A 13,807-nucleotide genomic window follows, 5' to 3' on the forward strand; every position below is an offset into this window, starting at 1 on the left:
GTGGAGCCGATGGGTGACAACAGACACTAAGTCACTTGGATTTTACGGCGCCACCTTAAATCCCTGAACTTCACATTTTAACGGAAAAAAGAGCAACGAGACTTGGATGTAACGAGTAACGCGACAGTTTTGTAGAAATGTAGTGAAGTAGAAAGTACAGATACTTACTGTAAAATGTAGTGGAGTAAAAGTAGAAAGTATCCATTATTAAATCTACTTAAGTAAAGTACAGATACACGAAAACTGTACTTAAGTACAGTAACGAAGTACTTGTACTTCGTTACTTCCCACCACTGTGTTTGATATGACATGAAAGATATGACTAATCTTTTCTGTTCATGTCAGAATTACTACAATAATTTCTATTGCTACATAAATAGAAGACATAAAAGAGAGAAGGGACATTTTTTGAATTTTTTTATTACTTTCTTCAAAGTCACAACCTCACATATATACTGAACAAAAATATACAGTGATATATACAGTGAACACCCCATGTCCAATATTGTTGCCATGTGGAGTTAAGAACTGTAAATGAGCATTTGCTAACATTTTATTACACAAAAGTAATATTTCTCTTGATTTGTGAATAATTTTTAATCCAACTTCAGACAAAATTAACAACAACTGGACAATCCTTGAACTGGGGACAATAAAAGGCCCCAAAATGTCAAATTTGGTCACAAGTCGTTTGCCTCAATGTCACTAGTTATGTAGGAGTGTGCCATCAGCATGTTGGATGCAGGGATGTCCAGTAGAGCAGTAGCAGCACGGCTCAAACTCTTAAAGGTCAATTCCCATTGGCCTTTAAGAGTTTGTTTCCAACAGACTGGCACTACTCGACCTCATCCTCGTCGGCCATGTGTGACCACTCCAACACAAGATCGCCACATCTGCAGAATCGGCTAAGACCAGCGACACACACAGCCGATGAGACTATTGGTCAGCACAACAGACACATCACACCTCAGACTGTCCATAACCACCTAAGAGAAGCCAACTGGGTCAAAATCAAATTCCTCAACCTGTCCCCTATCATGTTCAAAGGACTGTCAATCCACTACAAATGGTCAGACCATGATGTTATTAATGTCAATATGAAGATTGATAATTAATGAAAATATACTTTGAATTTCTCTATATATTACATAACCCAAATATTCATAAAACTCTTGTATTCGACATAGGGTGTTTATACTTTTGTTAAGTGTATTTCCATAGCATTAGGCAGCTTTTCTTTTAACTCCTAAGATTTGAGTCAAGTGTTTTGGGTTTCCTTCCTCAATCTTCTGGTAAGAGTTTGCTAGAACTTTGGCCCATTACTCCTGATAGAATATTTGTAGATATCGTTGCTTACAAGACTCTATTCATCTCTGCACAGAAATATTTTAAAGTACTGATATTCCCGTGATGTCACAGAATAGTAAATATGTTTCCCAATGAACTCTTTTATAATCATCTTTTTTTTAATGTTGTTTTCCCTTAGAATGCCCTTTGAATTGCACATACAAACCATTACACTGTGATTTTACACTCATAATTAAAATTAACAGCAACATTATGCATTTAAAGACATACAAGTTAATTAAAATGCTACTGCACAGTTTCCTTCACAAATTATTGCCACTGAACCTTACGTTCAAGATATCATACATGTATATGTGACTGAATAAAAATAACTGAAAGATAAAATACACTTCAGCTTTACAAGTGAACAGATTATTTGTACAGAATCAGGTGTTGGCAAATGAATCCAATCCACTACTGCTGGTGTTTGAGTTTCCAACCCGTGAAACGTTGTAACCATCTGGAACATAAACAATAAATTGTAAGGAAAGTGGTTTTAAAGTAGCAAAAAAGATAGAGAAAGTGAAATGACTTACTCCTTCCTCTGCGACGTCGACCAAAAACGCTACTCAGAGCTGAAGTTCCACCACTGGTGCTCTAAAATAACAAACGTGTCAAAAAAAAAGCAATTACAGAAAAAAGTTAATATTTGAATTTAATTTGATGATGCAACACTTCAGTAAAACACATTATCTGTTGATTTAATGCCAGATCAAGTTGATTGCAACATTTTTGCAGTGCTTTGGCAAATTACAACTTACTCTTGTTCGATTGGACGTCGTGCTTAGAGCTGGTATTTTTCTTAAAATCAGGGATCGGATCTACAGGCAGACAAACATGTTAGTGATAAATCCAGTACAAACAGTTTTATAAAATATGCATTTTTAACACTTAAATCAAAAATTGTAATTGTGTAGTATTTGTTTACTGCCTTTTTAAAATAGCTAACTATTATACAGACTACTGTCAGATTCTTGGCAAGCTATCCAAAAGGTTAAGGCATATTTTGATAGACTAACGTAAAACAAAAGAACAATTATTATTATTATTATTATTATAACTATTATAATTTTGTATTAGCTAGTCTTTTAAAGAAAACATACCTTGGAATCAAACAAAGTCCCAAACACCAAAATAAAGAAACCCTGTAGAGAGTGAAACATTTGTTAAATTAAAATGCAAATTCTAAATGTGTATCCAACTCAAACACAAATGCAAGTACCTGCAATGAGTTGAAGAAAGCAAAGGCAATATGGATCCCTCCATTTGTTGGGTCCACCATGGTTCCAATTCCCAAACACCAGGTCAGTCCGAATAACGGAGACAGTATAGCCACACATCTTAGAATGACTACCAAGGCGTGTTTCTCATCTGCCTGGTTTGTGCTTCGTCTTCTAAGCATCTTGTACAAAACCACCAGAATGACCAAAATATTGAACACAACTATGACCAAAGCAGGGATCACTAAGGCCAGGAGGGCCTTGGACTTTGTCCAGTTTAGCCAACAAGCTTGATCTTCCCTTACATATCCACCCCCAGGTGCAGTGGCAGCTACTGTAGTAACAGCAATGATCAGAGGGCAAACATATCCCACAGTCAAGCCAATGGCGAACATGGTCCATTTGGACATTTGGGAGAAGACCATGACTGACCGGTACAACAGCAGCAAGCTTGAGTCGAGCATCCAAAAGAACATGGCGAGATAGAAAAAGTGCATGAAGAAGGTTGCTGCACTGCATGGTCCAATTGGAACTTTGTAGTCCTCGCCTGGGTTTTCTTTGGGGTTCTTTGAAATAGCGGCCCCAATGATGAAACAGATGTCAGCAATCAGCAAGGACAGGGCTGTGTTAACAATGGCAACATGGCGCATAAAGGCAGTGCTGTTTTTGGTAAGGGGTCGCCATACAATTCCTTCAATGATGAGACAAATAACTAAGCTGACCATTGATATTCCAACTCCGATATATGTCATTATATCCAGTAATATTCTTAGTTTTTCAGGGATGCCAGTTGACATCAGAATTGAGAACGATGTGAGATGGTTGCAGGTGCAGGTCACAGTATCGTTTATATCAGAAACAAACTCACAGCCCTGGTCATCCCAGGCACCAAGATTATCTAAGAGAGTAAAATTCCAGAAGACGCACTGAGGATTCAGTTCCAGGGTGGTATTGAGCTTGTTGTAGCTTAAGCTGACATTGTGAACTGCTTCATTTATTTTGACAAGCAGAACAGCAGCATTGATGACATTCTCGGGGTAAGTTTCATTGCTGGTTTCATTAAAAAGGCTGAAGTTAAATGCAGATGTCCGTGGTGGCATAACGTTTTCCAAGGAGGAGAAAAGAATGGTGGTGATAAATGTATTGTCGAAACCTGTTTCTGGAATTTCTATAGTAACTGTGGAGTTCAGTACATCATTGATCGGGTCTGTAAATTTGGTTCTCTTGAGCTGAATCCGTTGAGTAGTTATTGTAAATGAACCATTCAGTCTTTCTGAAATTGTCTCCATTGAAAACAGCAATAGTGAGCTGGAATTTTGGGTTTCACCTGTATTCAGAAAGCTCCAAGATTCCTTTGCATTGTCACTAATGAGGACATCAACAGTTTTCAATACATCCTGTAGATGAAGAAATATGTTATAAAAATCCACAACATTCTCAAACCTTGGCTACAAAGTTTATATAGAATGTAACATGTTCACTGTACCTGCATGACGCCTTCTTCTACGTTCTTTGAAACTTGTGCAATGGTAGTTAATATATTGACAATGGCAGAGATTGTTGCAGGTGATTGAGTGACTTGTTGTTGTTTCTCGTTGACAGCTTTAGTTAAATTCCCTGTAAATTCTGGAACTTCTTCATTTTTCAGATCCTGAGTAAATGCGAAGACAATATAAACAAAAACTGCATAAATATGTAAAAATATTTAGAATCAGACGAGCTCCTTTTCAGCAGGAGCAAACCAGATTTGTAGTAACTGACCAGTCACCTAAAGTAAGATAAGTTATTATCTTAAGCCTTTAAATGTTAACCAAATGGATAATTGAGCCAGTCACAAGGGGGGAAAATTAACTGTTCAGTGCCTGGAAGAGAGGTCACTGTTAGGTCCATCTGACCAAGCTGACAAGGATGGGGAAAAGAGGCTTGACTTTCTCCCACTTCAGATTTTAAAAGGCAAAGAGGTACCATGTGAATGCTGGGATATTTATAAACCACCAGCTGAGAACCTTGGTTCTATCCTAGAAAGTCAAAAAGCCACATTTTTGAGGCTTTGAGTTGCAAAAAGAAATATTTTCACTGTTGTCTGTACTCAAGTGCCACAGCCCATGTGAGCAAAGATGGAATCATCTGAAATACATATTGCAAAAATGGGACAAGCATTATCCCTGAAGTAATGCTTCATAGGTATCATTCTATGACGATACTTCAACACACAGGTATCGTCATATGAAGTATTATAGTCTAATTTCATGTTTTGTATACACACACACGTGCACACATGCGCCCACCCACGCACACACACGCACATACAACACACATACGCCCACACACACACACACACGTTTGTCTCCTGTCTTTGCAGAGACTTTCCATTGACTTCCATTCATTCCTACAGCCGAACCCCAACCACAACTCAATTCACACCTTAGACATAAACTTTACCCCTAACCCAGAGATTCCCAAACTGTGGGGCGGGGGCGCGGGAAGCTGTCTGAATGAAAAAAAACCCATCAACGCTGTATGCACTGGATTTTTACCTTAGAATGGAAACTCTGTTATTCCTCTGTCAATTTGATACAGTAGGGGCCTCCCCACTTCCCATATCTGTGTTCTCTGTCACTTTCATCATTAGTTGAAACTGTTTAATCCGTTGTTAACATGTGGTAACCTGTTTGTCCGAGCCGCCTTTAAATGGAACATGAACGCTACGACACTCGCGCTGGGTGTAAACCACTCGCGCAGTAGGTCTCCTTCAGCAGCAGAAGGAGACCTGTTGCTGCTGCGCAGAGCTACGCAGGTGTGTTAGAATCATGGCAACAAACCAGCAAAACGCAAAGAATTTTTTACAGTTTTTTCCCCCAAACTAACCGACTGAGTTGAGTGAAGTTGCTGGATTCAGGTAATGTTAGCTAAAAGATGACTGGCTAATATCAATACAGCACCATCTTAAGCTTAACAAGTAGCATGTAGGCTACTGATGTTGTTGTCTATGTTCAGCTACGTACATTAATTTTTCCCCCAAAAAAGTTGTCCCTCCCCACCCCCCCTCTACGGGCAGGGACAAGGAGTATCTAAGAATCCTCTCTCCCCCCTCACACCCCCTCCCACATGTCGTTCAACCAGACTGCCATTTGTAATCCATAGGGGGGCCTAGAAAATATTTAGAAACCACGGTGGGGGGGGGGGGCACAGGACAAAAAGTTTGGGAACAACTGCCCTAACCCAAAAACAGCATTTCTTGTTTGGGAGCAGTGAGTCCCCACAATGTAATATGTGCCAGGAAAATGGTTCCCACAATGCATCAAACACAGAACACACACCCACGCACAACAGGCTTCTAGTGCCTTTAATGAACCAGTGATGTCACTCATGCTCTATGACATCACTGATGACTTTGATCCATCTCCCTTTAATCCTAACTCATTTGTGCTACATGTCCGATTGCTCTACATCTCAGAAGAACAATACTGGATTTTACAGACCAATAATCTTGACTTTTCAACAAGGGTACAAAAAATGTCTGAAGATAGGAGTTACACACCTGTGCCTGGCGAGCTTGCCAACATTTTAAATGAAGTAACTTTTGATCACGGGACACGCAGGAGACTGAAGAAGGAAAATCAACAACTGAAACAGATTGCTGAAAGTCTCAGTTGTAAGATTGAGCGTGCAACAATTTCTGGAAATGCTTGCAGGCTACCGGACCTGCAAGCACAGTGTGAAATACTGGCTAGTCGAAACAACGCACTCTGTACGCAGCTCGGGTCGGTTCATGCAGCGCTTCATGAGACAGAGCGCAGATACATGGAAACGAGAGATTCACTGCATTTTTTTAAAGTCGTCCAACAATCGCTCAGAAGAGAACTCCAGGAGCTTCTGATAGATTTGAAGAAAGCATTGATGGGCCATCTGGAGAGAAGGACGACCTTTGCAATAAAATTGACTATATGCATCGCCAATGTGAGAGATCTCGCCAAGAAATTGAGAACCTGGAGAGGGAGAACATGGATTTGATGAGTGAAAAGGCTCAGCTAAGAGAAAGGCTGGGTGAAACAGAACAGCAGGAGAACCAGAAACCACAAGCAGTTCTGAGAAAAGTTGGTATGTGGGTAGGTACCTTTTTCAAGACTGTGTACCAGTTGGGAACACTCAGTTACTGGGTGCCACCATGGATCTTCTAACTCCACTGGTTGGTCTGGAAAATCTGGTACCTTGCTCTACTGGTTGTTCTTTAGTTACTGATTGTGAAAATGTCCCCACAAGGAGCAATGGTCCTCATAACCCCACATTGTAGACAGAAATAGGTTCTCAAAAGGATATAAAAATCTGGTACATGCACACACACGCGCACAAGCCCACGCACACGCACACACACACGCACGCACACGCACACACGCATACACACACACACACACAGACATTCCACTCAGTCTGGATCTTTCACCCTCCACTTCAACAGAGTGGTAAAAAAAATCTAGCAGTGAAACTCGACCGTAGCTTCAAAATTGACAAAGAGGTTGATTCTGTTGGGAAAATAATCTTTTTAAATTTTTTTTAGAAGTAAAGACATTCTTTAGCTACAGTGACCTGCAGAAGGTCCTCCACACCTTTGTTAGCTCGAGGTTTGATTATTGTAATATTTTATATGTCTGTATCAAGCAGTTTTCCATCTGCTTGTCCAAACCTCTGCTGTTAGCTTGTTGACTAACTTGTGTAAACAAACATATATAACTCCTATCCACCAGTTCAGCTCAGGATACAACTTAAATTGTTGGAACTTGTTTTTAAAGCACTGAATGTTCTCACACCACTTTAGAAAACCCTTCAGCCCAGCAGAACGTTATGGTCAGCCAGTAAATATCTGCTGGAGGGGCCTCCATAGGTGGAGGCCATTAGTCCTTTTCAGTTGCTGGCCCAACAGCCTAGCATAGTCTTCCCTATGAGTTGCAAGCCATTCTCTGATCAGTTTTTGTTTCTGTTTCATTGTGTTCTGTATTTGTTTTTACTCTGGAAAGCATCTTGGTCAATATGCATGAATATATGAGGTCTCCACATACTGTAAATGTAAATGAAACTTAGACATGATTCTAAGGCATTACTAGATTCTCAGATCCACAATATTTGTAAAATTGAAACTACCTACCAATGACTCAGTTAGCAAATCTTTGATTATGGTTATAATGCAGGTGTCTTTCACAAGTTTCCAGGTTCTTGAAGCCAAACAAACGGCAGTCTTGGTTCCCGTTTGTCCTTCTTCACAGTTTCCTTCCTTTATGTCATTTTCTCTTCCTTCTCCATACTTGTCATCTTTACAGATAATAGCTAAAAAAAACAAACATGCAGGTCAAAATGTTAATATAACAGCAGGAATTTAACAGCATTTCACTCTTTGCTCTTACGATTGAGAAAAACAGTCAGCACTGTTTTTTCTTCATAACCCGGCGGAATGTCAACTTGGCAGGTGAATGTTGCTTTCTGTTCTTGAGTGCAGCTTTGCATTGGATATTGATAAGTGATGCAGTTCAGGGTTGAATCTGCAAACGTTTTGAATTATGATAAACATTATTAAGACAGTCCGAAGCTTCTGAGTATTTGAAATTTGTGTATTTCATCATTTACTGCATACCTGATTGTAATGGTGTATTTCCTGAATACCACTTGAGTGTGAAAAAGGACTGGACACAGCACTGAAGTGGTACACTCTTCCCTTGGTCACATTTAGCAAGAACTGTATGACTGACACTGATAACGGGAGCAGATTTGATGTTACTTGGCAACACATCCCTTTTCTGATGGACAATAATATCTTTTCGTGTTGATGTGCATTCAAAAGTTCCTAAAATGAAGGAAATCATTATTAGTAATTACATGAATGAACCAAAAGTCTTATATAAACTGAAAGTTTGTTGTCAGTAAAAGTCAGATTTATTACAGTCATAAAAGGAGACACATTTTGGTGTCTTATTGAACTCAGTTTTGATTATAACTGTAAATTGCACCCTAACAACAACGAATAACTGACTATTCTTGCAGGATAATATCACTGATTATGAATTTTTACAAGAATGTTGTGGTATGCCTGAAATTCCTTAATTTACTAACAATTAATTCTGCAGTGTTGCTCTTCCTGTGTCTTCATGAGGTCATAAGTCAGACAAGTTAAAACACTTTAAAATAACTAATTTAATACAGCCATGTTGCAGTGTGATACTGTTCCTGTCTCATAGATAAATATGGCAAATATTTCTATTTTTGCACAGTTGTAGGTGATGCATCACTTTGTTTAAATGTTTTTTCAGTTCTCAAATTCAGATGAATTTGTTCTACACACCTACAAACCTACACATGTTGGAAATGAGAAAATGTGATCAAGTATTTTTAATCTATTGAATGAATTACAATATTTGTGAAGAAATAAAGAACCACATGAACTTTTCACTTATTGCTTTTTAAAATAAAGTTGGCTTTAACTTACCTGCATCAGAAGGAATCACTTGGGCAATAACCAGTGTGAATGGATATACAGAAGAAATCGTATGTCTTCGTGATGGTGAAAGTTCCAACCCTTTAAATTTCCATGTAACACTAAACCCGTCTTCCAAATTAAAACCAGGGGGGGCACATGTCAGTGTCATGGTTTCATCAGTATAGATGACCTCAGAGTTTAAGGTCAATGGTGTGTCACCTACAGAGAGAGTCAAATACACATAAAACCAGGTACTTAAATAAAATCATTTCTGTTTTCTCATGCCAGAAAACCTAGTGAGAACATTTTTGTAACTTTCCTTGAATTCAAAGTTCACATACATTTGTTCAATATCTGGGATAACTACACTGCTCAAAAAAATAAAGGGAACACTTAAACAACACAATATAACTCCAAGTAAATCAAACTTCTGTGAAATCAAACTGTCCACTTAGGAAGCAACACTGATTGACAATCAATTTCCCCTGCTGTTGTGCAAATGGAATAGACAACAGCAGGGGAAATTATTGGCAATTAGCAAGACACACTCAATAAAGGAGTGGTTCTGCAGGTGGGGACCACAGACCACTTCTCAGTACCTATGCTGTCTGGCTGATGTTTTGGTCAGTTTTAAATGTTGGTGGTGCTTTCACACTCGTGGTAGCATGAGACGGACTCTACAACCCACACAAGTGGCTCAGGTAGTGCAGCTCATCCAGGATGGCACATCAATGCGAGCTGTGGCAAGAAGGTTTGCTGTGTCTGTCAGCGTAGTGTCCATAGGCTGGAGGCGCTACCAGGAGACAGGCCAGTACACCAGGAGACGTGAAGGAGGCCGTAGGAGGGCAACAACCCAGCAGCAGGACCGCTACCTCCGCCTTTGTGCAAGACGGAACATGAGGAGCACTGCCAGAGCCCTGCAAAATGACCTCCAGCAGGCCACAAATGTGCATGTGTCTGCACAAACGGCTAGAAACCGACTCCATGAGGATGGTATGAGGGCCCGACGTCCACAGATGGGGGTTGTGCTCACAGCCCAACACTGTGCAGGACACTTGGCATTTGCCAGAGAACACCAGGATTGGCAAATTCGCCACTGGCGCCTTGTGCTCTTCACAGATGTAAGCAGGTTCACACTGAGCACATGTGACAGACGTGACAACGTCTGGAGACGCCGTGGAGAGTGGTCTGCTGCCTGCAACATCCTTCAGCATGACCGGTTTGGCAGTGGGTCAGTAATGGTGTGGGGTGGCATTTCTTTGGAGGGCCGCACAGCCCTCTATGTGCTCACCAGAGGTAGCCTAACTGCCATTAGGTACCGAGATGAGATCCTCCGACCCCTTGTGAGACCATATGCTGGTGCGGTTGGCCCTGGGTTCCTCCTAATGCAGGACAATGCTAGACCTCATGTGGCTGGAGTGTGTCAGCAGTTCCTGCAAGATGAAGGCATTGAAGATATGGACTGGCCCGCCCGTTCCCCAGACCTGAATCCGATTGAGCACATCTGGGACATCATGTCTCGCTCCATCCACCAATGTCACGTTACACCACAGACTGTCCAGGAGTTGGTGGATGCTTTAGTCCAGGTCTGGGAGGAGATCCCTCAGGAGACCATCCGCCACCTCATCAGGAGCATGCCCAGGCGTTGTAGGGAGGTCATACAGGCACGTGGAGGCCACACACAATACTGAGCCTCATTTTGACTTGTTTTAAGGACATTACATTAAAGTTGGATCAGCCTGTAGTGGGTTTTTTCACTTTAATTTTGTGTGTGGCTCCAAATCCGGCCTCCATTGGTTAATAAATTTGATTTCCATTGATAATTTTTGTGTGATTTTGTTGTCAGCACATTCAACTTTGTACAGAACAAAGTATTCAATGAGAATATTTCATGCATTCAGATCTAGGGTGTGTTATTTGAGTGTTCCCTTTATTTTTTTGAACAGTGTATTTTCTAAACTGCATGACTTGAGTCAAACCTTTTGGGGTTCCCTGTTAAATACAGAATCAAGAAAGCACTGGGCACTCACTTTGGACTTCTGGAACTTTTCCATCCAGAACAGGAGCAATTTCCCTTTCGATGGCGGTAATGAGATTATTATTTGCCTCAGCCATCTGAGTGTTATATTCAAATGTCCTGATAGTAAAGTCCACAATAACACTTCCTTGTCTGTAAAACAAATGAAACCCAAAAAAACTATGATCAGAAGCACGTTCAGACTAACACATTTTACTTTAGACAACTGTTAAAGCTAATTACCTGATGTTAGTCACAAAAGCAGCAATGACTCCATTTTTGATGTTATACTGTTGTGAAAGCTGTGGAAATAGATGTGGGTGAAATTATATGCATCAAAACACAAACAGCTGAAAATCTGAAATCATATTGAGCAAAGAATGTACTTACTAGTCCATTAAATTGTCCTTCAAGTTCTTTGTATTTAGAACTGCTCTTATTATTATAGTCCGGTATAAAATCCTTATTTAATTTGAGTGACCTTTTAATATCAGTTGCTGTTCGTGAAAAATGGAAAGTTACTTTTTTGGGCATCATAGAAACATGAGCATCCATACAAAACACACACATGGTAAAGAGTATTTACTAGAAAGGCATCAAGAAGTCTCAGGTCTAGGAAGACAAACTGTCAACTTTGATAGTTTGCATTAACAACTATTAACCCTATTATTTGGTTTCTAGCTGAATGCAATTTAGTAAAAAAACAACACTTCATGGATAAAAATATAAAAACAGTAGAACAAGTCAATATCATTCTGTTTAAAGATAAATAGTTCACAGAGAATACTTTACACTGAAATAATTTATCTTTTTGTATTTCTGGGGACAAAATGTTTAATTATTTATAAATGTATCGTCACTTATAAAGAATCATTTATAATTATTTATTCAGTTATTTTAAAGCATTAGCAAGTCAGCTCTCCATGACTATAAAAAATGCAATCCCAGGAAATTCCTCGGGTAAATAATCAAAGAATAAGCAGAATTTGTCACAGCAATGTTACCTGTTGGTGTGGGTGAAGGAGGTAAGGTGACAGTGGTGGTCGAGACAGTAGATGAAGCAACTGTGGTAACAGTGACATTGGTAGCAGGTGTGGGTGCCGTGGTAGTAATAATATTGGTCAAGTTCATGGTAGTATTTGTATTGAATATAGCAGTTGTACTGGGCTGAGAAGAAGTACTTTGTGTTTTTGTGATGGTAGTAGTCATGTTTGTTGCACTCGTAGGGAGAAATGGGGTAGTTGTTGTCTGGTGTGTGGTGGGAACAGTGGTGGTATGATTTGTAATAAGGATAGTAGTAGTGGGGATGGTAGTAATTGTAGTACTGGTTGGTGTCGGGAGAACAGTTGACGGGACTGCGGTAGTTGGAATCGTTGTGTTTTGTGTCGTCACACTTGTACCTGAAAAAGAGACAGTTGAGACATAAATATGTAGCAGCGTTTCTCAAACTTTTCAGGCCTAAAAATCCATTTAACAAACAGTTATAGACCACCTAACTCGAATAACCCAACATATTAATATGTACAACCTGAAATGAAAATATTAGTCTCTTAACTCAGTCATTCTTAAACTGTAGCATAATGGTAGTAAAAGCAGTAAAGAAACTAGCATGCACTGGATCTAAGATGGAATATATACACACATATTTATGTATCTTGATATATAGCTAAAAATGTAACTTATAACAGGTGTGTTATTATACAATTAAACAGTGAGGGACCAAGACCATTTTCTAATAAAACATTAATCTGTCTATTCATTGTCATGCGTTCAGACTCCTATCAGGGCTAAACTCATAATGAACTCATATCCTCCTGACTAACAGGAAAAAAATATTGTCCAATCACCATTTTTTTTAAATCCCACAGACTTTGTAAGGTAATAAAAGGTTTTATGCACTTTGTCTAATCCCATAAAATGTGTTATTACTGATAAATGCCATTTGTACAAATTAGAAAAAGGTATGTACAAAAGTCCCACCCCTTCACATGTGGTATCATTGAAAAGCCCTAAATGTCCTCTCCAGATACCAAAAGGAATTAATTCAGTGGAATGCAGGGGGTGGGAGATATTCAAGTTTAGAAATGTCCTGTACAGAGGACAAAAATGAACTACTGGTAGTCAGGAGGATATAATAATATAGACATACTTATAAATCATTTATGTAAGTTTATGCTATGATTTTTTTTAACAGCACGTGGGTGGCCTGCTTTAAATTGTTTAAGTGGTGATCTGGTTATAACCCCACCTCTGTGCCCAGAGCCCATGTCTTCTGGTAGGTGGGGTCTGGGTGACATCTGACAGGTGCTAGAATAAAAGTTATCAGTGTTTCTGTGTTGGTTTTTGTAAAACACAGTAAATAAATGATTGAACTAAACTCAAGAAGAAAAGGAAGAAAAATATATTCAAACTATTTAAGTTATTTTGAGTTATTTTTATGGGGTAAGAGTCATCTGACAGTTTTGATTGCGTCTTTTTTGTGGTGGTAGTTTAGTTAATAAAGTTCAGTTTTCTTGCACAATTATCAATAAATCAATTGCATGATAAATTAAAACAAGCTCAATAATTTCCATTGGTATGATTTATTGCTTCTCTTTTTTTATGTCTTTCTTCCAAAAACTGGATAAGTCTTCAGTTTGGTGGTTTGGTCTCAACTAGCCCTTACTTTGAAGGCCAATTTTGTTTACAAAAACTTAAAAATTAATTTTATTTGTTGTTTTGTTTATTTTGAATATTTAAAATGTCTTCCAGTTCCAG

The 13,807-nt window shown here is 39.2% G+C and overlaps 1 protein-coding gene across 1 annotated transcript; it reads right to left on the reverse strand.

Annotated features, from left to right (window-relative positions):
• Positions 1 to 402: 402 nt before the first annotated feature.
• LOC103457746 (adhesion G protein-coupled receptor F4-like) lies at positions 403 to 11,491 on the reverse strand. The gene is made up of 13 exons (XM_081602446.1): positions 11,441 to 11,491; positions 11,294 to 11,352; positions 11,064 to 11,203; positions 9,043 to 9,252; positions 8,194 to 8,403; positions 7,967 to 8,101; positions 7,711 to 7,889; positions 4,054 to 4,218; positions 2,570 to 3,964; positions 2,451 to 2,492; positions 2,109 to 2,168; positions 1,884 to 1,944; positions 403 to 1,807 (listed from the first exon to the last, which is right to left on the reverse strand). Exons 3-13 carry the CDS (start codon positions 11,146 to 11,148, stop codon positions 1,734 to 1,736), a joined length of 2,616 nt encoding a protein of 871 aa, XP_081458572.1. The 5' UTR covers positions 11,149 to 11,203; positions 11,294 to 11,352; positions 11,441 to 11,491; the 3' UTR covers positions 403 to 1,733.
• Positions 11,492 to 13,807: the final 2,316 nt, after the last annotated feature.

Source organism: Poecilia reticulata, chromosome 21, assembly GCF_904066995.2.
Source record: "Poecilia reticulata chromosome 21, P_reticulata-male-v2, whole genome shotgun sequence".
Lineage (NCBI taxonomy): Eukaryota > Metazoa > Chordata > Actinopteri > Cyprinodontiformes > Poeciliidae > Poecilia > Poecilia reticulata.

Coding starts and splice junctions, on each gene's coding strand:
- LOC103457746 (XM_081602446.1), bottom strand. CDS start 11,148: ATGGCTGAGGCAAATAATAATCTCATTACCGCCATCGAAAGGGAAATT. Junction 2,169..2,450: donor GGACTTTGTTTGATTCCAAG/GTATGTTTTCTT, acceptor GTCTGCCTGTAG/ATCCGATCCCTGATTTTAAG. Junction 1,808..1,883: donor TCGACGTCGCAGAGGAAGGA/GTAAGTCATTTC, acceptor TTTATGTTCCAG/ATGGTTACAACGTTTCACGG.